This window comes from Camelus ferus, chromosome 31 (genome assembly GCF_009834535.1).
Source record: "Camelus ferus isolate YT-003-E chromosome 31, BCGSAC_Cfer_1.0, whole genome shotgun sequence".
In the NCBI taxonomy this organism is placed as follows: Eukaryota; Metazoa; Chordata; class Mammalia; order Artiodactyla; family Camelidae; genus Camelus; species Camelus ferus.
The window spans coordinates 15,739,449-15,764,920 of NC_045726.1; the positions used below are offsets into that span (position 1 = coordinate 15,739,449).

The 25,472-nt window shown below is 43.5% G+C and overlaps 1 protein-coding gene across 1 annotated transcript; it reads right to left on the reverse strand.

Annotated features, from left to right (window-relative positions):
• Positions 1–123: 123 nt before the first annotated feature.
• Positions 124–23,360, reverse strand: LPL (lipoprotein lipase). Its single transcript, XM_006180216.3, has 10 exons — positions 23,077–23,360; positions 16,872–17,041; positions 12,595–12,774; positions 11,183–11,294; positions 10,159–10,392; positions 8,695–8,937; positions 6,516–6,636; positions 5,464–5,646; positions 4,009–4,113; positions 124–1,675 (listed from the first exon to the last, which is right to left on the reverse strand). Coding segments are annotated over exons 1-10 (1,437 nt in total). The 5' UTR covers positions 23,165–23,360; the 3' UTR covers positions 124–1,674.
• Between the last annotated feature and the right edge of the window lie 2,112 nt (positions 23,361–25,472).

Below are 25,472 nucleotides of genomic sequence, written 5' to 3' on the forward strand. Positions count from 1 at the left end.
GATACACGCAGTAAAGCCAGAGCGCCCAGGGCCGTCCACCGATCTGATTCCTGCTTTCCTAAGTTGAAACATACACCCTTGTTCAAAACCCAAATCCAGAGAATGAATGAATGAACAATGAAGGGGGATGCCAACAACAAATCGCACAACATTTTATTTTTAAAGAGAATTCATTCCACGCTGGCTAATGTCAATCATCACAGCCGTCCCGCTTTGGACGGGCACCACCACGTTTCTCAGACGGAGGGCTGAGTGTCTGGGACCACTGGAACAATTTCTACTCCAGCGTGCTCCGATACGTCTCATGGTCATTTACCTGCCAAGCCACGCTGAGGAGTAATCATACATGTGGGGCTTCATGTGTGGGAATCGGTGTTCAGACACCCACACACATTGACAGTTTGGATTCCCAGCTATAGCCTCTGAGATGTTTGATTTCTTTATCACTGCACATTAATATATAGAAAAGCATTCTGAAAACATGAGATCTAATTTATAAATAATTGTTCACTCACTCTTGACTAGTTGTTAGAAGCAACAATTCTCATGGTATTTCATGTGGTTATAGCAACTGAGGGTTCTTCTAATTGCTTGCGATGGTTTTAAGCACTGCCTGTGAATATGTCCCAGTAACTTCTCCATTTCTTTACCTAGTCAAAACAATCTTTGTCTAAAATTGGTAGGACTTTGCATGATGCAAAATTTGACCTTGAATACATAGCTTCTGAATCAAAACCAGGGAAGAAAGACACATACTCAAAGTGTAACTGAAGCATGGCTGAAATGAGCCTAAAATTGAATAGTAACCATCGTATATTGAAGGACTTCAAATCTGTGACTGTGACTTGGAAAATCTGGTAACAAAATTATCTTTATAGTTAAAATTATATGTCAGCTGGTGATAACCAGCTCATTTTAAACGCCGACCCAGGGAACATTGTTAAAATATAATCTTGAGACAAAGCAAGAAAAGGAAGGGGAAGGACTGAGCAATAAACTGCGAAGCCCATTGAGGTGCAACTGATCTAAATTTTATATCTCCTTTAATTTGTAACTTGGTTATGATGCAACCAACCACAGGGAGTGTTTAAAGGTTCAGGGTTTCATCAGCCCCATTCTCCATTCTTCTCTCCAAGTCACCAGTTCCTGGTTAACTCCTGAGCTACACCCCAGTGGCAAGCGGAGAATCATTCCAAGAACGTAGGTGTCTTGACAGGTAAGTGAATGGGTCCGACTCACGCCACAAAATAATCACGCTCTATATTTTGACTGAGAACGCTTCGAGAAGGTATCGGTCCAGGAAATGCAGGACTCCAATTAACGGATGAGATTCTAATCAATTTTAGGCTCTGGCCACACTTACTACATAAAGAGGACTTACTATTTTACCACGAGCCCAAACAGTTCTTATCTCTTTCTTAGAGGACAGAATGCCGTGTTCTTCGTATCTGTTCTCTCTTAATGTTGGAAACTGTGCTGGTTGACCACTAAATTGAATTAGCCACTTTGTAGTATCTGAGACCGTCTCCTGAAATAACTAAGAAGGCTATCGCTGGCATTGATACTTAGGAAAATTCACTTTTAACCGCCCGAAGCTCCGGCATCTTTTGGAAAAGTTACTTCATTCTTCACAGAATTCATGTGCCGCTCTTTCTTCCGTACGTTCGCCCAGTTTCTGAGAAAAAGCAGAGGAAGAAAGGCAATTATTACCTGCTTTGGGTTTTACAACCCTCCCCCCCCACCCCCGCCACCTTCGTGACGGGAAGGTATTCGACTGGAAGCTGGGGACAAAGGTTGTGAGAATGAACCCAGGGCAAATGTGGATAATGGCTCAGAGGAAGTGGGAGGCTCACAGGAATGAAAGACACTGGAGGATTTACTTAGCCTCGTCCTGACAACGAGCATCATTTTCAGAGGACGGAGCCTAAGGATTTCAAAATTTAGGAAGATTTCTTACTTCGAACACTTTTTAAATAAAATGCCCATTTTTTCTTTTCTTACCGTAGAAGACTTTTAGAGTTATATCTGAAGATGAAAGAGAAGCTTTTATTGGATTGATTAATTTAGTCACAGAGGCGAGAAACTGCAGAAGGTTAATAATCTGATTCATAATTACCTCCTAGACAAAGTTCACATGTAAAAACAAAAGGCTCCCTAAATATCTGTTTTCTCAGTAATCTTATCATCTGACAAAGAATGTATCATTAGACTGTCTCGGATGCAGTCTTATAACTGATATAAATAATATGACCAGAAATATTTTGTCAACAGCAGGAGTTATTTCTTAATTTTCCTAGATTTGTTTTGAAAGTCACATATAGATTTAAAGTTGTGGATGACGTGGGGAGAATGCACGCACAGGTGTGTTTGTGTGCGTTTGCACGGGACATAAACGCACATGTGAAACTTCATAAAGGGGTCACTTTCCAGGAGTTAGAGCAAACGTGAAATTGCCTCGGATTTGTGATGAGGAAAATCGCGGCAATGAACTTCTTAGAACAGTCTCCACTCAGATAAAAATTCAGTTATTCCACCTGCCCCAATTCTCCATTTCAAGTTTACCTTGAGTGTTCTTACATTAATATTTTTAATCCAGATGGCTTCATCTTGCCACTCAGAGTACATATGTCATAAAGCCATTATGTAAAAAATTAAAAATATATAAATATTATATATGCATAAAGTCTGAAAGAATATAAATTAAAATATTAATTGGGGGTTGTCCCTGGGTGAGAATCACAATGATTTTATTTTCTTTTTGCTTATTTTTCCTAATTTGGCTATCATCCATAATTAGCCATGGGTGAATTATATTATAAAACAGGGAAGGGACAGACTGTAATTTCAAAACGTAGAATAGATAAGCAAGATTATACTGTGTAGCACAGGGAAATGTATACAAGATCTTGTGGTAGCTCACAGCGAAAAAAAATGTGACAATGAATATGTGTATGTTCATGTATAACTGAAAAATTGTGCTCTACACTGGAATTTGACACAACATTGTAAAATGACTATAACTCAATAAAAAAAGTTAAATAAAAACAAAATAAAATAAAAAGAAATTAAAAATAAGAGAGATATTCCACATAAGGTCTTTAATACACTTTTTCTGATTAGGCAATTCTTATTCTGTACTTTTGTCTATAAATCTAACTGGGAGAGGATAGACCAAAAGCAAGTGGCTTTTCTATCTCCAGATGACATTGTAACCAACTTTTCCCACTGTTTCTTGTGTCACTTGTATGATACAGAGTACGCTTTCCCCCTATAACCCACGAGTACTTGGCTGGGGCGGGAGGGGAGGAATGAAAGAGGGATACTCTGGGAATTCCGGAGGGGATGGGGAAGGTCACATGTTCAGTCTCTACTTAGTACTGACGCTCTGGAAAGATTCAACTGACAGCTGCCAAGTGGATTAGTCCGTAAAGGTCAGGCAGACAAGAGCCAGGCAGCTGCTCTGAGATGGGAAAGAGAACCGTCCCTTGAACTCTTACATCCACCAGCTTTCCATCTTCGGGGGTTTTGAGACGGATGCTTGGTGGCTCTGTGTTCTGAAATCTGCTGGCCCTTGGAGCGTCAAGAAGGACTCTGGCTGCAGCTGAAGTTTGGCACCCCACCGGGGTCCATCCTGGGAGGAGCTGCACCCCCAGCCACAGTGACAGCCACTAACTTGTCCCGTGTGCTCTGCACACGGGGTCTGCAAAGGGATCAGGGCTGCGGTACAGGACAAAGTAGAAGGGAAGATTTTGCGGTCGTTCAAGAAGTAAAATGAAATCTAAAAAGCGCACCTGGGATGGTCAGAACCGGCAGAGAGGATGGAAAGGGAAAGAAAATAGAGGAGGGACTGCCAAAAGCAAATGGAGGTGCAGCGCATATCCAAAACGTTCAAGAAAGACCAGCCGGAGGCTCAGATCAAGCCCGAAGTTCAGAGGTGAAGGACATGAAGCCACATCCCTCGGAACACAAGTTCGAGATACCCGGGCAGCTTTAGCCCCGGATGCTCACCAGCCAGACCTTCTGTTCAGAGACTTGTCGTGGCATTTTACAAATATCACAGGTGACTTTCCTCTCCGCAGATGAGGCATTTTCTCCCTGGAGCAGAAGATCACCCTGTGGAAGACAGTGGACATGAACACACTGTATTAGAACAACGACAACAAAAAAAAACCCAACTGCTCAAAACTAAGTGGTTTGCTCAGGGCTGTTTAAATGCCACATGATCGTGCTGATTGGTTTGATTATTTCCAATAATTAACTGTTTATACTCTGGCCATTCTGGTCAGCAGCAAGTCTGAATCAGAGGGTTGAGGGCTTAACCCACTGTTCAGCAATAAGGCTAGTTGATCAATATAGGCGAGCAAACTGCCTGGAGCAGGCTGAAAATCACCAGCCTTTCACCAAAAGATGATACAGGATCAGCTCTACCACCCCTTAGGGTCTGCATCAGGGAATTCGCAAACCAGCCTTCCACGGGCCCTGCTGGAGAAACAAATATTCTGTGTAGCCTCTCCCTCCACAATCTCTCTCGTTTTCCCTCTTTGGTTATAAAAGAAAATGATGAAAGAGAAAAAGAAATTAATCCTAATTTAAAGGGTCATTGTCACTTCCAATCATGGGACACTATAGGTAGCAAAACCAGCGTATATTTAGTGTAAAACCTTAAAATCCAATAGGGTTCTCTATGCAATTCATTTTATAAATGTATGTGGAGTGGGGAGGGGGAAGACAGGATGAGATTTTCTTGGAATTTCCCCCTCCTTGAAGAGGTTGGCTTTAATCTTTGGATGTCGAGGTCGCATCCCTGAGGTTCTCAGCATAACTGTTCTATGTTTGCAGGAAACAGTGTTCACAAGAAGCTGAGATTTTTTTTTTTTAATTGAAGTACCATCAGTTACAATGTGTCAGTTTCTGGTGTGCAGCACTGTGTCCCAGTCATGCACATACACATATGTATTCATTTTCATATTCTTTTTCATTAAAGGTTATTACAAGATAGTAAATATAGTTCCCTGTGCTATACAGTGGAAACTTTTTTTAAAAATTTATTTCTATATATAGTGGCTAACATTTATAAATCTCAAACTCCCGCCCCCTTTCCCCTGTAACCAATAAGATTGTTCACTACGTCTGCGAGTCTGTTTCTCTTTTGTTGATGAGTTCACAGTCTCTTTTTTTCCAAGAAGCTGAGATTCTTGACTTCTAATCCCAGCTCTCACTCAATAACTGTAGCAATTCAAGGTTTATGTTTTCTTTCCATGCAATGCAGAAATACTATTACTCCCTTCGTATGGTAATAAAATAATTCTCCTAAGAAATGATAGGTGTAACTATCCAGGTAATATTGTTTTAACGGCAAAGCTTCCTGAAGTTTCACCTGAATGTTGGAGGCTCCAGAAATAACTATTTCTAGGTGACATTAGAGTCAGTTGAAAGTGAACAGAGAAAAATTAATTTAATTACTTCTTTTGGGTCTCTCCTGCCTTTACTCTGATCTTCTCGACAGGAAAGCTGGGGGTGCTCCACCAGTCTGACCAGCTGAAGTATGAGTCACTAATCCATTTGAGTTTCAACATGAGCAGCTCTCCAATATCCACCTCCGTGTAAATTAGAAAAGAGTACGTCTTATTTGTAGAAACTTCAGGCCTGAATAATAATAAAAAAAAAGATCAACATATTGGTTAGTTCTGGGAACTAGGGTTTGCTTTTCCCCCCCCTTTTTCTTCCTCCTAAGAGGTAAAGAGCTTTATTGTTTGGGCAATATTTTAAAAATGCAAAAAATGTCTATCAAAATACACAAGATGACTGTTAATGGCATTTAGTATATTTCAAAAGATTTCAACACTCTTTTAACGTATTCCAGCTTTTCTCCTAATGATATGAACTATTTAACACAATTCTTAAGAGAAAAAAATGCGTTAAGTCGATCATTTAGAGGCATTATTTTCATTTGCATATATTCCCTTCCAGTCTGTATTGATTTGTGAACGCATGGTCACTTGGTCACAGTGGTAACCTACATACCATTCTCGATTCTTTCTTTTTTTTTTTTTTTTTTAGTTTTATTTTATTTCATTTTTTTAGACATTTTTTATTGATTTATAATCATTTTACAATGTTGTGTCAAATTCCAGTGTTCAGCACAATTTTTCAGTCATATCAATTCTTTCTTTATTGACTTCATGCTTTCCCTTCTTCTTTTTGCCATGCTTTACCTAGCTTTCTAAAATCACAATTTTTAGAGACTGGATTGATTTGTTAAGCCACAGCTCACTTAACCATTGCCTCAGTTTTGGACACGTAAGTTTGCTTCTAACGTATGCTATTGTATGTGCCACTCCAATGAACATCTTTTGCCAGACAGCTTTAAAAACAAAACATCTGTTGACTATGCCTTCTTCTAGGTATCCTGCGCATCTTCTGCTCCTCAGACCAATGGGCAGGGCAGCTAGCGGGGCCATGATAGACCTGCGAGGCGGAGGAAATGCCAGAGGAAATGCCGCGTGGCTACTCACAGGGTGAAGGGGATGTTCTCGCTCTCGGCCACGGTGCCGTACAGAGAGATCTCGAAGGCCTGGTTGGTGTAGGTAACACTCTCGGTCCCAGAAAAATGTATCTTTACTTGGTAATGGAAGACTGTAGGAAGAAAATCAGGACGTGCTCTGATCAGTCTTTATGGAGACACCACAGCCCCAGGAAGCAGGCAATTCTGAACAACTGACACTTATATGCGCACGTGGCCGCAAGTGTGGCTCGAAAAGATTTCTTCGTGTCTGTACAGTGTTCACGACTAGAAAATTCAGATCTTGAATTCTGCTCCCTTGCAGAAAAGTATGGTTGCAGTGGGCAGGAGGAATCCAGGTGTATCCGAATTGCTAGGTAGTCCTAGAAAGTAGTTATCAGGTGGGAGGTGGGGTATATAGCTCAGTGGTAGAGCACGTGCTTAGGGGTGCACGAGATCCTGGGTTCAACCCCCAGTACCTCCATTAAATAAATAAACAAATAAACCTCAAAACAAAACAAAACAGTTTCAAAAAGAAAAAGAAAAGGAAAAAGAAAAAGAAAGCAGTCATCGTTGCTGGGGTGCTAAGAAGATCAAACCAAGAGGCCAAAATACCCACAAAGCTTTCTCCATGAACTCCTCGGCCGTCTTGCCCCTTAGCGTCTGGACCAAGCAGATTTGGCATTTGCTACTGTGTCATTGTATGTAACGATGTTTCTTCACGTTTCAAGGGCATGTCTGACCTCCTGGAGGGTCAGAGGATCATGTGTGTCCTCTATTCCCCACTGTCCAGCACAGAGTCGGTAAATAGCTCACAACAAAACTCATTTCATTAAATCACCAGTGAGGCCGTAAAGACAGCCAGTTCCTGAAGTATTCTGTATTAGAGAGGGCTTCTGGAAGCAGGTACTTAAACTTCCACATCTCCTCCTGCTCTCCCCATCCCTACCAGAAACCCCAAGGAGATGGGACTGGAGAGGGGTTAAGGGATAAGAGAGGCGGCTCACAGCTACTAAAGGATGAAGAGGAACAGTTTGGGTTAAACGGAGCCCTTGCAGGCATCACCATGGACCAGTGCAGGGGAAGCCCGGATTGCGGAAATGCCCCAGAGAGCACGGATGAGGACGTCTGGGCACGAGTGAGCCCTGTCCAGCTCTTCAGGAGCTTGTGGTCTCCTCTGCGCCTCGCACACACTCCCTCTTTCCGAAAAGTCAGGGTTAGCCTAAGGTTTCCCTCTTTGCTGACAAGATTCCCTTGTATTACAGGTGCTCCAAACCTCTGGGCCACCATACACACCCCTCCATTCTTACAAGCCACCTTAAAAATGGGTGCCTGTATCAGACATATTTGACCCTGGGGAACTGTTCTTAAATGCCCTCTCGTCCCTCCTGTGTCCACCAGGACTCCACATACGCTAGCCTTTCTGATCTTAGTCTGTCTCTCCAGATCCATCTGATTTTTCTCCTCTCCTTCCCTCCCTCACTTCCTGCAGGCCTTGCTCTAAACAAGCTGCCAAGTTTGAAATTGAACTGTCAACAAATCCATGCCAAAAACTGGACTATCTTAGAAGGTTGAGTGTCTTCTCTCCTCCCAGGAACAGCTGTGTTGTAAAATGCTGGTGGTTCTTGCTTTCACGTAAAGCAACCTTTAGGAGCAGGCAAGCCTTTCCTGCAAAGGGCCAGACAGTAAATGTTTCAAGCTCTGTGGGTCATACTCAGCTCTGCTGTGGTGGCACGAAAGCAGCCTCAACCAACACAGAAATGAATTAGTGTATCTGTATCTGTGTTCTAATAAAACTTTATTTATAAAAGCAGGTGGCGGGCTGGATTTGGCCCGAAGGCCACAGTTTGCTGATCCTGGTTGAACGGTTTCAAATTAACTCTGAGCCTGTGTACAGACGCGGCAGCCTGTGCTAAGGGTCACAAGGACAGAGGGTGGTGGCAAACAAGGCTGCTGCACAGGGCAGTGAACGCGTGCCCTGGGCCTTAGTGACCATGGGAATCAGGAGCATCAGTGAAATGGATCAGTACAACTTCCTCTCTACCAACAGAAACGCACGTGAGGGCTGAGTTTAGTAACATTGTTTTAGCATCTCTGTTGCAACAAGCAGAATCAGTACACGTGATGCAACCCGCGTGATTAAAAGAAGTGGGGGCAAGTCAGCCTTCCCGCGCACACCGTCCCCAGCCTACCTCTGTAGGGCATCTCCGCGCGCGTCTTCAGGTACATTTTGCTGCTTCTTTTGGCTCTGACCTTGTTGATCTCGTAGCCCAGGTTGTTGCAACGGTTCTTTCTGCAGCTCAGGCAGAGCCCCTTCTCAAAGGCCTCCCTCGAATTGCACCGGTAGGCCTTGCTTGGGTTTTCCTCGTTCAGCAGAGAGTCGATGAAGAGATGGATGGAACGCTCATGGGAGCACTTCACTAGCTGGTCCACATCTGGGGAAAAAGAGACACAAAGAACATTTCAACCCCGTGGCAGTCCACAAGGGGCGTTTCATCTTGCCTTCCTGAAACAGTGCAGGTGTGGCGTTAGAATCAAATGACCTCATGATCTCATCCAGTGACTCCCGGGTTGTAGGTCCTATTTAAGGACGTATTCCTGGTGGCAGCTCCTCCTCTACCCCCAAGAGTGTCAATGTTGCAAATTTACGGAACATTTCTGCTGTCTTGTATATGTGAGTATGTTTATGAAGCTTTAATAAGAGACATCTAAGCTGGAAGTTGATTTCCCCGTTTATCATGCCCTTCTCTTATATTGAAAGCATATAATACTTCTAGATGCTTCCAGAAACGTACTTCTAGAAACCACATCCTAAAGGGCATAATTATTAAACTGACAGTATTTTATCATAGATTCTATGTGTAATGGAGTGATGTGTCACTGCTAATGATTTTTACATTAAATGCATCATAGAAATAATCACAATGTCATGCAAATCCATCTGTCACCATAAGTTTCTACAACAATTGAAAACAGCTACATGATGCTATAAATTCTATACCGTATGCCCAGCACACCTGAGCATACTGACCACAGGTAGGTCCCACTGTCCACGAAGTATTCCAAAGTCCCTTAAAACAAATCATCAAATTAACACAAGATTAACAAGATTATTAAAGTAAATATTAAAAGCTCATGTTGATTAATAAGATTATTAAAAGCTCATGTTGAGTTTTATTTTCTTCTCAAAAATCTGGAATATTCATTGTTAGAGAATGGTGATGTGTTTCTGATTTGTGCATCTCCTTAAAAGGCTGGCAAAAGAAATTTAGGCTAATCAACACATCCTTTACTTTCAGTAAAATTGAAGCTAACTCTACTGGTTTTGCAATTGTGCTCAAAGCTTACCATGTGGCCAGGTAACACTTTCTCGAGGGCAGTGCAGTTTTCTTGTCTAAATATCACCTTTTTCCCCCCTTATGACTACAAGGGCAGTGTTCAATGTAGCCTACAACACAATCAATAGAAGGTGGAATGTGTGTCTGACCACAGGAAGTACTAAGGGGGTCAGGCTGAACGGGACAGACTTCTTCTGGAACATCCCTCGGCCAAATGTGTGTGTTCGAACCACATCCTTGTGGAGAACGGGTGGGACACCGAGTCAGTAAGAGTTAAGAAGAAAACTTACATTCAGCGAACGTGTAAGTTATGCTTACCTCCAAAACCTCTCTCGGCGATCACACGGATAGCTTCCCCGATGTTGCACCCCGGCTGGAAAGCGCCTCCGTTAGGGTAAATGTCAATGTGCCCGACTGGTTTCTGGATCCCAATGCTTCGGCCGGGTGACCCCCTGGTGAACGTGTGTAGGACGTCCACAAAGTACGCATCATCCGGAGAAAGCCGACTCGGAGCCTCCGCGTACTCGAAGTTGGGTCCAGCTGGGTCCAGGCCTTTGTAGGGAAACACAGAGTCCTCACAGATTTTCAAATTCCCATTAGTTTTAGTCTCCATCAGTCTCTCCTCCACATTCCATGGCTCATTATTTGACCGTAACTGGCAGCCACATAGATTCTCAGTAGCTCCTATGCTAATAGAAACTGGATCTTCACCGAGATTCGTAAAAGTAGGCCTAGCTCCTTCTCAGACAAAATTTGGCTAATTTCTTAAACTAGCCACGAAATAAGTCTTCACTCAGGATGACTTGATTCTCTTTGCTAAATTATTTCTGCACCTGGTTAGAAAGCTTTTAAATCGTGTCACAATGTCATGCAAATCCATCCGTCACCATAAGTTTCAGGCTCTTTCGTCCTCCCTTCACGGGAAAAACCATCTATCACCACTGGCCTGGATGACTGTCCTCCTATTTCCAAATGGCACATCCTGTTGGTCCTTTTTAAAATTTTCCCCAGTATTGATGTGAGAAGTCTTGTATGTGTCACGACACAAAGTACAGAGCAGAGGGAGGATGGAAACTGGCTTTTCGGAGACAGCCCTGGGCTCTCTGTGTTTAACTTTGCCCTGTTTCTCTTCTACCATCAGCAGATGGTAAGCCCATGAGAACAAGGGCCTGTATTTGATCTTCCTCCAGAAAAAGAGCCTTCCCATGAGATAATCAGATGGCCAGGCTCACCCAGAGGAGTACTATTCACATACGGGTATTTGACAAACATTCTGATTCTTTTTCAGAATGACAGGCGTCTCAGTTCTTTTTGTGGTAGAGACATGGCCCGGCTTTCTTACCGGTAATTCTGTTGACCTTCTTATTAGTCAGACTTCCCGCAATGCCAGCAGCATGGGCTCCAAGGCTGTACCCCAAGAGGTGGACGTTGTCCGGAGGATAGTTAAGTTCATCCTTTGGAAGAGGAAAAGAAAACAGGGGTTTACAGTTCTTTGCAAAATATCATTGCTAAAAGAAACAAGACAAATACATTGTTTCCAAAATTTTCAACTGAAAATTCTACTTATTTTCATTTTGTTACCGATAAGAGGAATATATACTAAAGGGTTGAGACTTTCTCTTTCCTTAACAACATATTTAAACCAGAAGATTTTTCCATACATCTGAACTAGAAATATATGGAAATCTAAATTTCTATACATCTGGAAACATTTGTATATGTGTATGTATCTATTTATAGATAGATAACCGTGTATACAGAGATACACATATACATACGCAAATGTATTTAATTTTAACGTGTTATCCCCAGTCTAAATACCCTGCATCACTTTATTAAGGGTAGCCAAGCAAGGACCTAAAATCAGAAAATGTTACAGGGTAAAGGGACCTCAGACACACACGGTCCAGCCTCCTCCTTCAACAGATGAGAAGTCAGAGGTCCAGGGAGGTATCTGATTTGCCCAAGTGTGCTCTCCTGGTTATCAGAGAGTCAAGAAAAGAACTCTTTATCTTTCAATGATTAGCCCCATAAACATAGCTTGTTGTTTTTGTTTTTGTTTTTTCTTCTTTTTTTTTTTTTTTTTTTTTTTCACCTCTGGGCATCTGACTTAAATAATTTGGCCCTGTCAGCGTATTAGCTTCCTTTCAATCTTCCCCAAGATACTTTTCAAAGGTAATTTTCAGATGACCTCAGAGAGCCAAAGTGAGTGAACTCCTGACCCTCGGCCCCCTCACACCCTACAGATTTCTCTGCTGTTTTCTTCCAAGCTCAACTCCATCGCTCCCTAATCCTCAGCAAAAATCTGGCTCCTTAATCCACACTAAGGAATAAGCAGTGTTAATGTTTTCATCCAAGAGATTAGTATTCTAACAGGTCAGAGCCAGGATACAATTTCCACGTGGCGGCCAACTGGCAGGGAAGGACTTGGCAGGACACATCTTCCCTCTGCCCTGAGATAACAAGCTTTTTTCTGTGCTGCCCACTTGGTTCTTGGTCTCAGCAAATCTGTTCACCGTGAAAATATCAAAGGACAGGGCAGGGCAGGACTACGCCTCATGGGCTTTATAGTTCTAATCATTCTTATAAAATAATGTCTTCCAAAAATTCTTAAATTATAAAATAATGTCCATGCTTGTTCTGAAGATATAAATTGACCCAGAAAATGTCAGTGGCTAACAAAGACCAGCCGTTTGTCCAGCTCTAGCCAAGAGATCTGCTTCGGACATACAAGGCTCCTTCCCCCAGCCTTACCGCCATCCAGTTGATAAACCTGGCCACGTCCTTTCCCACCAGCTTGGTGTACCCCGCAGACACCGGGTAATGCTGCTGGGCCCGTGACAGCCAGTCCACCACGATGACGTTGGAGTCCGGTTCCCTCTTGTACAGGGCAGCCACAAGCTTGGGCACCCAACTCTCATACATTCCTGTCACCTGAAGAGGATGACACAAGCGTTCTTAAAGTACCCACCTACCACGTGTTACAGAGTCAGCCCAATGCACCTACATTAAACAGGAAAAAAACAAAAAACAAAAACCCTGCAGGAAGCCCATTGACTCAGATACAGAAACCAAAGCGCAAGAGTGTTCAGAGGCCCGTGCCGGCCCCTTCTGAGGCAAATTTGAGTGCGTCAAAGAAGGAAGGTGCTGAGCTCAGGAATGGGAGATGGGGGGTTACCAATGCTTTTAATCTTAAAGGCATGCTTTATAAATCCAGTAAAATGTCAATAATGTCTAGTATTAAAAAGAAAGCTCAATCTGAATAAGATAAAAATCTTCAACAGAATTACAGACTATTTTAAAAGAAATTCAGTTTAAATACTTTCCGTTGGACTGATAAATGTTTCCCAACAGAATTATTTTGGGGGATGAGCATGCCCTTCTGTCTTAGAAAGAGTGATTTACCTACATCATTTTGATGTGATAACGAAAAAAAAAGTTTTAAACATACTAATGTATTCTAACAGAAAGTAAGTTTGTTTAGCAATCACTTAATACATTAGTTTCAGCTCAGACTTTTCCACAATTCTCTCAGATTATCAGAGTGCAAGTTAACTGGATTTAACAATCACATTTCCTAAATTTTTGGAGTGGTCCTGTTTGGAGATAAGCTGACTGCCAACTGTTAATTCTTTGCTTCTTGTTGATAAAGGTCCCCAACTTCAAAGTCAGAAGAACTCTATGTAGGATTTCAATTTATGCAATCAGAGAGGAGACATTGGACACCTTTGTGAAGATGCTCACTTTAAAATAATTGAAACACATTTAAAAATTCAGATGATAAGACTCCACACCACTCTGCCAGGAACTTGTACATAGGACCAATCTGATTTAAATCCCCAAATATACCCACTCCTATTTTTTTTTTTAAATTGAAGTATAGTCGATTTACAATGTTGTAAATTGTGATTTACAATCACAAGTTGTGATTCACTTATACATATATATGTATTCCTTTCCACCTTCTTTTTCACTATAGGCCATCACAAGGTGTTGAACATGGTCCCCTGTGCTGTATGGTAGGACCTTGCTGTGTATCTTACTTGCTCCTGATATGACCTGAGAGCAGACCACCTTGTAGCCGCAGTAAAGGTTACTCAACTGACCCAGAAGGGCCTGAAACCCATCCTTAAGGCAGCTTTTAAGGGGGAGCCCATAAAACCTGCATGCGTTTTAGAGTAACACCCGGAGAAAAAGTAAAGACTTGAATTCCCAAACCGAGGGATGTCATCTGAGACTTTGATCTTAGACAGTGGGTTCTTTCAGATCATGCTTCCATTTCACTTTGCCTATTTTCTAGGCTAAAACTATTAAAACATGAGCTCTCGCTTCAACTCCTGATGCTAAAAATCTGGACAATTTCCCACCACATTGCTGTGTTCAGGGGAAGAAAAAAGCTAGCCTGGGACTCAGGAGATCTTGGTTCTAATCCCAGCTCTGCCACTGATGACTTCTGTGAACACAGGTATTTGTTTTAATCTTACTAAGCCACCTACAAAACAAAGGGGTCAGAATCAGATGATCTTGAAGTTACTCTCCACCTCCTAAATTTCTTCTTGTGACGACTTTCGCTCCCAATCTACTTGCAGGCATAAAGTGCTAGCTCTATAAGCTATTTGAAGGCTGAAGAGGAAACAAAGAAGAAAAGGCTCAAAGGTGAGGTTAGCCCATGAGGACCATGTGTGAATCTTCTCTGAACATGTCTTAGTGAGGCTGCTTCCAGGTGGGTGCAGCCTGGGTCTTTGAGGGAACCAGCTGGGGTTCCCACCCATCACAAACCCCTGGGGACTTGGTCCTTGCCCCACTTACTCTCCTCTGGGAGGTTGAGGGCTGGCCACCCTGTGCAGCTGCTTTTTCAGAGAGGACGATGTCATTTCTTCAGAATGCAACGTTAATCTTCCCTCCTTTCAGCCGGGGCTGAGGACCTCCAACATCACAATTGGAACCCTGTACTTCCACACAAGCAGGTGGCCGAGCTCCAGGACAGCTGTGTCCAAACTGCCTTCTGGGATGTGTCCTGTGCACACTACATGCCAAGCATTCCTTTGGGTTTCTCATGACAAACTGCAGAACCTCTTCACGTCCCCTAGTCCTGTGGCCTGAGCTGCCTCCCTCAGGTAAGTCAGGAAAATCTTGTTTGCTCTTGGCCCCTATTATAAGTTTTTCTGTACTCTCAGGGTTTCCAGGCTGGACAGTCTGTCGAAGGGCAAGTAACTTCCCAACTTCCCAACTTCCCAACTTCCTCCTCCAGTGACTGCTAACTTCTGTTAACTGCCTAACAATGAATCTAATCTTTTCTTTGTTAATTCAACGTAATGCGCCCCAAACAAAGGGGTGGAAAATCGAGTACCCACCTTCTTCAACTCTGAAAAGGTATTTCCTCTGAGCATCCTTAAATCAGTACCAATGATTAAAATCTTTGATTCTCCGATATGCAGCTGAACTGAACCCCTCCTTGCCCCCTGCACCGGGTGGTCCCACTGAACCAGCCCGGGAGTTCACTGAATAGGCAGGGATCAGTTATCCAGCGTGGCTGGGTGAATTATTGCACAGAGCGACCAGCTCTGTAGGATGCCACCTCGTCCCGCAGCCAGTGGCCTCAAAATGTCAGGACACACAATGAGAAGGATGTAGGTGGGCTCACCGGGCAGCAGGGCTAATGGTAGAAGCTGGCACTCTTTACTGATACCAGTTAGTCACGCCACCTTAGTATGAGAATGTGTTTTTCAAAAATTCCTGAATTATAAAATTCTCTCAAGAATAAGACTGAGATGCCCGAGATATTCGATTTACTTCTGTCATATAAATGTTTATTTAGCTTAACCTTTTTTTTGAAAAGCCATGTTTATATACAATCAGAATGCCTCTAAAACCACCAAAGATTCCTTTTTTTTTTAATTTAAGCCTTTTCAAAATATAAAAATATTTATGTTAGGAGTTGGAATATGTAATTTTATTGTAAGATATGTAATTTGCTTTGTTGACTCTAGGAGATAGATGCTTTCTATTAAAATAATCATCCCTGCGAATTCTGTTAGTAGTTGCCTTCATCTCTGTAAAAGTTGTAACAATTGTCTCACACTGTTAATAGCAAAGACACTTAAGTTACGTAGGAAAAGAAACATGACTGGAAGTGTGTCAGTCATTCACTAATTCACCTCTCTAGAATTTAGTATCCTTTACCATATTCACAAACTCTGACATAATGGAAAGGGGGTATCTCTTGAAGCATCAATTTTATAAAAGTCCTTTTTAACAAGCAATAAGGTCTGATCACTAGGGGCTGAAAATACTGAAAACCAACTCAAGTCGTCGCTAAGACCTGCACCATGTACAGTGACTATCTGGCGTATTCAGAGAGAACTACTTTATTTATATTCTTTAAAAGTAAATTTAACCACAGTTTTCACCTTTTTAAGTTATCTTGCATGACAGTTCCCTGGTTCGCCTTCTTTCATTCTAGAAAAGCTCCCTAACATTTATAATCGGATGATGTCAGGAGTGGAGGGACTTCCAGCCTAATCTCATTGTTTTAAGTTCAGTCAGTAGAGGCCCAGAGATGGGAAGTGGCTGGATCCACATCCCAGACTGGCGAATGGTAAAGCCAGAACCGGAGCCCACTCCTCCTTCTGCCCCCAGCCCTCGCCTCACTCTCTCAGGCTGTCTTCCTCAGGAGAGGACTTCGGCGATGTGCTGGGAGAATTAAGATCCTGCCAGGTCTCCCCCAGTTTCTCTAAATGACAAGCTGCGTTCTGCTCTGTTCTCGCACAAAGCCTCACAGGAGAGTGGCTGGTCTGAGGGCACCAACGAGGGACCAGGGCGAAATGAAGACTAGCACGGTCTGGAGGTTGTACCCCTGGACCCCTGGGTCTTTCAGATTCCTCCATCCCCACCCCGAGCCGAAATTGCCTTCGCTCAGCTTTAAAGCAAAGCCATCAGAAACGCCCATCATGGGTTCCCAGCAACCAGAGCAAGCCAGGCAGAGTGCCTGGGCCACGGCCATCTGCTCCTTCCTACAGCGCCTCTCTTACCGTCCAGCCATGGATCACCATAAAGGTTTTGCTGCTATGATTGAAGTGACAATTAGCCACAGACTCTGTCAGTCCCGGGATGAGGTGGCAAGTGTCCTCAACCGTGTCTTCAGGGGTCCTCAGAGCAAATTTACTTTCGATGTCTAAAAAATCACTTCGTTCCGTAATTCCTGAAAAGGAAAAATTGGATAGGAGGTTAATCGGAGGGCCGAGTGTTTTATCTGCTGGAGCAGTACGTTTTAGGTTCACGGGCAACCACCACCAATGCTATTGTTGTTTCTAAAGTTTAAAAACAAAAAAATAAATGTGGATGGCAGGACAATGACTGACCCCACAGTGGTGCTCAAAGTTGACAGAGGCGGCCTGAAAATAACCAAGTTCAGCAGTAGTGAATTCCCCCGTGTCATCCATCCTTTCCCTCAGCTCTCCTTCAGCCAAGGGGTGTGTGTGTGTGTGTGTGTGATGCATACCATTTCGAGAACGGCTATTTGGGAATTCCTTAGTTAATGTAATCTTCCCACAAGATAAGAATTTAAGTGAGTTGGCTGAGGTTTTGCTGCTAATAGGGGAGAGAGACGGGGGACCAGAACCAGGGTCTTTCGGCTCCAGGTCAAAGCTCATTCTTCTGGAGAACACTGGCTCCTGACTCTCGTGTTGTATAGTTCCACTTACTTCATATACGATTGCACCCTCTTTAAATCTCTGATGGCATCAAAGGAACGCTTTCCTGCAGAATATGACACAACACAGCTTGTTTGACGGAAGACTGTTTCCTTTTCACTGGTACGATTATTTTTTTTAATTTTAGCAATAAGGAAATTTGGAAGCACGGGGAAGGTTTTGCATGAAATGATTCTCACCCTCATGGCAGGATACAGCAGTTCAAATTATTTTTAAAAATCATTTAGTGGGTTGTTCAGAAATATCTATGCCATGTATGAGCCATGCTTAATTCTTTTCCCCAATATTTCTTTTCTCACTGATGTCTTTACACAAAGTCAAAGCTTAAAATACTACAGTAAAGTTGCTTTTGGAAAGAATTCGTGTTGGTCCTTCATAGTAAATCCCAAAGTGAGTCAGCAGAGAAAGAGACCTTTGGTCGATCTTTGGGCTCTTTGGATGATAAATGTCAACGTTGATAAATCTTCACAAAGTATTTGTAGACAGTGCATATACTGTCACAGTGAGCACTTGAGGTAAATTTTATTACAAATAAAATCGAACTCTTTTACAAAGCAAGCACACTAAAGGGAAGTTGTATTAAGGAAAATTACCTTATTTCTTGTCAAGTTTAAAACGTCAAAAAGCTTATCTATTCACAAAAGAAGGTAGGCACATTTTAGACTTCACTATTTAAAGCTTTCGGAAGATAACTGAGTTTGCTTAGAAATGCTTCTAATTTCTTAATCTAAGCTTCCTCTCTCTTTACAAACTCAGAAGTTGAAAATCCATCATTTCAAATAACATTGCAAAAGTCAGGCTGAAAATAAACATAGGAAAGATATAGGACAGCTAACACATTGGCGTTGGAATCAAGCTTATAATACAATTACCTGAGGACTGGTCACTTTCCCCTTTTTAATTATTTTCCAAAATTCCTGAAACAATATTGCGGTTACTTGCTAAGTGATTATGCAACAAGTTGAACACACACACACACACACACACACACACACACAATCTCTAGCACCTAAACATTCTAAGATAATTTATTCAAATAAAAGACTGTGACAGACTATTGATTTTCATTTCCACCCAGTAGAATTGAGCTTGAAATCCACCCACCCATCAAGAATATGCTCTACCTCTCATCTTATCTGAGGATGTGGGTCTTCCTTTTCCTTCCTAACCAGCAAGCACTCTGATGGCCTTATTGTTTATCTAATGGGAAAAAAATATTGTAGATTTAAAAAATCTGACTCCGCTTTCAGATTCTGCCCAAGAAGCTCTTTTATCTTTAGAAAGCGCTTTAGAAAATTGAAAACTAAATTAGTTCCACCCCCTCTCACCCCTCTCAACATCAAATAACTCGTATTTCCTCTCTTAGTCTTATTTTAATGTGGTCAATCAGCAACATTTCTAAAGCAGAAAGAAGCCGAATAATCTGGCAGACAGAGCTCACCCACCACCTATTTGTCTAATATTTAAGATTGTTGCCTTGCACAACTCCAGAGGACACCAGCCACTTTTAGCCGATTTTTTCCTAGAATTATGCAACATGGTGGCTGTGGTGTTGCTGGTGGTTTTGAAATGACAAAGAACATTCTTTGAAGTTATTAAGGCTGGCTTTGTACATTTCTATGAATAAGTCTATTCAATCTATAGATCTTGGATCAGATTATCTGTGTGACTTACTGAGAGCTTCGATTTCCCACAACCAACATTTTCTGTTGGGTGCATAGCTTGTGAAGAAAAAAAATAATTCTTGAATTCATATATTCTCAAGCATATTTGTATCTGGAGAATTTTGTTTCATTTTTCATGGATTTTCTTCTTCATTTTAAGTTACAGGAAGCATAATGAGCCTTGGACAAGAAAAGAGTACCACTCTGCATGCGAGGTGATGTTTTCAATTTTATGTCGCTTCTATGCATGAAATCATAAACGCTACTGGCGCTTCGTCAGTCGTTCCTTCTCTTTGGTGGTATAACAGGAATTTCCACAGTAGTGGTATTTGCAATCCCTCAAGGATGCCTCGGCAGTCTAAAGATGCGTGTGCTTTGCCAAACCCCTGTCAGCCCTCACGCAACTGACTCAAGCCATGAAGGGACAGGGAGAAGGGTGGACCCTGACTGTGGGTCAGTCAGTGTGTCTGGTTGTCCTGATAAACACACTGGGGTTGCTCCTGGCTGGCAGATGAACGGATTTGACTCAGTTGTTACTAAGGAAATTACTGTCTTTCATACACGGAAATGACACAGTGACTCTGCCCTTATCCCTTTAAGAGGAGAAGGACTTTGCACCAGATCCCCTTAGAAATCAAGCCTACCTTAGAATAGTTGGGGGGGTGCCTTCCTTTATAAGTGCCTCTATTCTGAATTTGACTTGTCATATCAGTACCACCACACCATCCAACCTGTTCTTATCAAATACTAAGGGGAGATTTGGGGACACCAGGCAAGTGAACAAGTTAATGCATTTCTTGACTATGTAGTCTTTATTCCTAACTTATAGATAGCTGAAGACCTAGGTATGCAACCAAAGACAAGGAATTTACCCTAACATGAACAATATCTCGCAGAGATGAAATCAGGCTAAGAAGGCAAAGTACGTTAAAGGTAAGTTTATAGAGGGTGCATTATTGTTGTCAGAAAAGGAAGAGCGTGGAGAATCCCAGGAAAGATATTCTAAAGGCAGTTCACAGTTATCAGATACACAAGAGTGATGTTTATATGAAGACATGAGGGACAAGAGCTCAATTGTAATGCGAGTCTCTTAGACGTTTGTACTTCCTTCCTCTTTTTTCTCCCCCCCCCCTCTCTCACACACAATCACACACTCTTAAAGAACTTCCATCAGCAGTTCATCTCCTCTCTGAGGCTGATGGTCATAGTTACTGATGCAGGCAGCATCTGTAGAATGTCAAAATGCCAGTGGGTAGGGGAACAAATTTGGGGGGAAAAAATCAATATTATCTGACTGAATCGATTGGTGTTGTCAGCTCTTCCAATGAAGACAATGCACTTGACTTACCTAACAATCAGATTCACTTTTCATTTTTATTTAAAAAAATTTTTGTTTGCAAAAATAGAGGTCCTAAACTGAACAGCCCAACTTCTCCTCCTGGAATAAAACAGGAAAAGAAAAGCCGAGCTAAAAATACCCTGCCTGAAAGAATGAAGCTTCCCCATTGTCAGTGTTCCCGGGGCCTCCCACCTTCTCACTCAGCTATTAACCCGCCACTCTCGCTGAGCTCCGCTCCGTGCGCAGGTGGTGTCTTCTGCCTCACTGTTGTCACCCCATCATGTTCCACTCAGACGTTAGCCTAGAGATTCACTATGGCCAGTCAAACGGACATGCAGGTACTGGGCTCTTTAAGTGTCCTAATGAGGCTGTGCAGAAGCCGTGGGGACGCCAAGAGCAAAGAGCCCCAGGGCAGTGCCTGTATCCTCGTATTTTTCTTGGAAAGAAATCGAGAATGAACAAGTCAAGCCAGAGCCCAGAGCGGGTGCTACCTACGATTCCTGCACACGTGTACCGTTCTGCTCAGAACGTCTTACATTCCTACATAAATGTGAAGGAGAAAAGGGGCAGAAATTTGCTGTGATAACACAGGTGGGGGCGGGGAGCAGAGAGTGACAGTGGGACGGAAGGATGAGACTTCAAATCAACTTCAGCACGATTCCTCCCTTACAAAGCATCTCCAACCAGGAAAAGCGTGCTGGTTAAAATCCAGCTGAATTCATTCATCACCCGTGTCCATTCACATCAAGGAGTAAGGAATTAGAAGGGCCTAAGAGAACTTCAAGTCTGATCCAAACTCCTAATTTCAGAACCGAGGAAACAGAACTCAGACAGGTGACACTGCCCAGCCCAGGGAGCCTCGCCAGAACGTACGCTGTGGGTGGCACATATCTGTGTCTGTTGTTTTGGTCAAAGCAACATTACCCTACGGTGCACTTTCTGCAATAAGAATTTGGAGTTTGTTCCAACCATTTTCTTGGACATTGTAAAACTATCCAGGGGCGCATGCTGCTTCATTAAGTTTTTCTTTTTGTTGTTGCTTTTGCTTTCTTTTGGGGAGGTAATTAGGTTTATTTATTTACTTATTTAATGGAGGTACTAGGGGTTGAACCCGGGACCTGGTGCGTGCTAAGCATGCACTTTACCACTGAGCCATACCCTCCTCCCCGAGGCTTTCTTACTTGAAACTCTGGTGTTCCCAAACTGATCTGACAGAAAGGATACTTCTCTTATCCAATCAGTTTGATGGAATCTACTTTTTTTTTTAAAGTCTATCAAAAATGTTATTTCACAACTCAGCGCTGAAATAAAACAAACGTTTCGCTGCAAAATCAGGGACCGACCCGGCTATAACTTGAACCCCTGCGGACGTGCAGTCTGAAAGCACGCCCAGGGGACAGCGCCCTCACTGCAATTCCACCAAGGAAGAGAAAAATTTGCCTCTTTTTATGGCTTGCTTCAGTGGCCCTTTTAGCTGCGGCTGTGTGTTAACTGAACCAAGGTTCAAGTTACACAGGCTGCCTCTCTTGTGGGCAGGTCTCGGGCTGAGCGATCGTCTTCCCTGCAATAAAGAAGTTCACAGCTGGCCTCGACGCCTTCACCCTGATGCGCGGGGGCGGCGCCCCAGCGGTGGCTGGGGTTCAGCCGGTGGCTTCCCCCGCGGCGCCCAGTAGCCCCACGTGCTCGCGACCGCACCGCGGGGGCAGGGAGCCCGGGGCCGGGCTTAGCTCGGAGGACAGTAAGGGTAGCCAAGTGCAAACCTGGCAACCTCCAAGTCAGTGGCCACAGGCTGCTAGTCGCTTCCAGGAAAGTCAATGCTTCGCTAGGTTTGCTGGGCGCTAAGAAAAGCGGAGCGTGCAAGAGTGGGAGCTGGACAGCTTCCCTGGCACCCCGGTGCGTGCAGAACGCGGCGTCCCCAGCACTCCGCGTCCCCGCGGTGGTCCTCCCTCCTACCTCCACCCGGAGAGCTTGAGTGTCCCGTGCTTCTAAGATGCAGTCAACGCCTCCCCTCCGCCTCCCCCATCGCCACCCCCTTCCCGGCCGCATTATGTCAGCGCTCTCACTGGCGGGGGCTGAGCTTCGGCCAAGGCCAAGCCTGGGTCACCTTGCCCCTCAGGCCTTTCATTCCGCGGCTCCTCTGAGCGGAGGGGTTACTGCAGGTCACCGCCGTCCTCCCGCCTCCCTCGCCCCGCCCCTCGCACTCGCTTTGGCGGACCCGTCCCGGCGAGCCAGGGCGCCGGGGAGCTCGTCTTCATCCCGGGTGGAGGGGACAGCGCGGGAACCCGGGAGAGAGAGAGAAAGGGGAGCTGGGAGACGCCCCACAGAGATCAGAGGGAGAAATTCCCCCGTGCCCCTTCCGGATCCCACCCCGGTGACTTTCCCGGGGACGGCGATCGGGCAAGGAGAGCCTCCAGCGCGCATCGCAGCCCCTTCCTACTTCCTCCTTCCCATTCTCACAACGTGTGCAGGTGGCCACGGAGCCGCTTCAGCAAAGACAGAGCCGTCTCCGCGCGAAACTTACTGTCGGCGGTGGCCAGCCCTCCGCGGGAGGCGGTCAGACTCTGAAGCCACACGCTCAGCGCCACCAGGAGCAGCGCTTTGCTCTCCATCTCGGGCGCGTCCGGCTGCAGGAACCACAGGGCGCGGGCGCGAGCGCGGACTGACGGTGGAACGAGCGAGCCCGAGGCGGGAGCAGGCGCGAGCAGCGGTCTGGAGCAGGGCAAGTCCTGCAAAGAGGAGGCAGGGCAGCTACAAGTGGCAGGTTTCCTCGGAGGTGGAGGAATCGAGTGTGACCCTGTTTCCACTCCACGGCTGCTTTTGTGATTGGAAATATGCAAATAAACCTCATCACCTATTGGCTATAAAATCATAAGTTGGGGGGAGGGCCCTAAATTCACTTCCAAATATTTGAGCAAACTGTAATGAGGATCCACCCTGCCAGCAAGAAGAAGGGGAAAGGGCAGAAGGGAAATTTTACTTTCTCCATGAGGCCAATTTGCTTTTCCAAGGGGGAGGTCTGGCTCTCTTGGCCCCCCTGCACAAGCACCAAACACAGGTTTATATGGTTTTATGTGAAATTCTCCATTAAGGGAAGGGAAGTTAAGTTGTTAAACTATGTCTTGTCAATACTTAAACCCGCCCCCCTTTTGTTGGATTCTGTTTGTAACTTGCAGTGTCTTTTTGTTTGTTTTGGTTTTGGTTTTTTTCCCCCTGAAACCTTCTGGACAATGTCAGTTTCAAGACTTCTTGTATTTGTACAATCTGGTATTTTAACGTGGGCAAAATGGATCAGCTGATGTGGTTGAGAAAAGCCCTTTGGGTGTAACTAGTTTCTGATTTTTGCCTCATGCAAATTATACCCAGTCCTCAAATTAGTCAAGGAAGGCAAAGATAACATTTTATCTACAGAGGCAGAGTATGGAGGTCAGATAACCTACAACTGTGTGGCTATGGTAAGTGAGAGAAGCCAGTCACAAAAGACAGGTAACCTACGATTCCATTTACATACACAATATCCACAAATAGGCAAACCTCAGAGACAGACAGTGGTTTAATTGCCTAGCACTGGGGGAGTAGGGGAGAGGGGGAAGAATGGAGATACTTTTGGGGAGGGATGGTGATGAAAATGTTCTAAAATTACATTACAGTGATGGCTGCACAACTGAGTAAATACACTAAAAAACATTGATTTGTACACTTTAAGTGGGTGAAATTTATGGTATGTAGTTAGATCCCAATAAAGCTATTAAAATTGATGAATTGAGGTGTGCAAGTAAAAGAATAAGAATAATGAAATCACTTTGGATCTTGTATTTATTTTTGCCAAAATGCTCACATTACTTTCAAGTATCTTTTTAAATGTAAAGAATTTGAATGAGCCAGGAGGGACAATTAACTCTATATTCTCCACTTTACATCTAAGAAACAGGCGCGTAAACCAAAACCTCCTGTTTAACTGTCTATATTAAATTATTTCTCTGAATACCTTTAATGCTTCCTTCTACTCACCGTTCCTTCCATCTCTCTCTCTCTCTCTTTTACACCCACACAATCTACATTTGTATGTTAGAAGGATGAAAGGCCATATAAGTTAAACTAGGCTCATATTTTAAGCTTTTCTCATAACCAAAATACCTGAGAATACCCAAATAATTCGAAGTTTGTTATTCTGTAGAATACAGTTCTATCTTTAAGAGACTGCATTAAATACCACAGCACAATTTGTCTTGAATTGCAATTATTATATACTGCACACATTCCTTCCATTCTACAAAGCATGTCGAGGAATTTTGAAACTTGCCAAGAATTAACCCCTCAGACGAGCTTTAGAAATGGTAGACAGACCGCACAGGGGACAAATAACAATGATGTGGCTGTCCTCCAGAAACTATATAGCAAATTTTAATTTTTAAAAATAACACAAGATGAGTATGTTTACATTGCATGTGATCAAGGTATAAATAACACATAAACAAAAGTGCAAAAATGTCTACTATCTCATACAGAACACACAGGCAGCCTATTTTCACACAAATATCATTTGCTAAGACAACAAACAAATTTATACTTCAGTGCCCTTCAGACAACTGCAAGAAGATTTTAGGTAATTGCTAAAGGGACGTGTGATGCTTACAATGTATGTTTAAAATGATTTTCCAGGTATAAAATCAAAGCGATCAAGAGGTAGAGTAATTTTTTTTTTTTTTTAATATATGAAACCAGTGTTGGAGCGGCCTGTACTGCCACACTGCATGTGCACCAGCGTTGCAGAGATTTCCAGGAAGAATTACTCACAGCAGCTCAGCGCGGTAGAGCAGCAGACAGGTTGGCTCCAATCCCGGGGACAGGCAGTGGGCAGGTGGGTGTGGCGGCAACGCGCTCCCTTGATTGGCTGCTCTCAGAGCCGGCAGGTGCCTG

Coding starts and splice junctions, on each gene's coding strand:
- LPL (XM_006180216.3), bottom strand. CDS start 23,164: ATGGAGAGCAAAGCGCTGCTCCTGGTGGCGCTGAGCGTGTGGCTTCAG. Junction 12,775..16,871: donor TGGTGATCCATGGCTGGACG/GTAAGAGAGGCG, acceptor CATCCTCTTCAG/GTGACAGGAATGTATGAGAG. Junction 11,295..12,594: donor GGTTTATCAACTGGATGGCG/GTAAGGCTGGGG, acceptor CCTCTTCCAAAG/GATGAACTTAACTATCCTCC.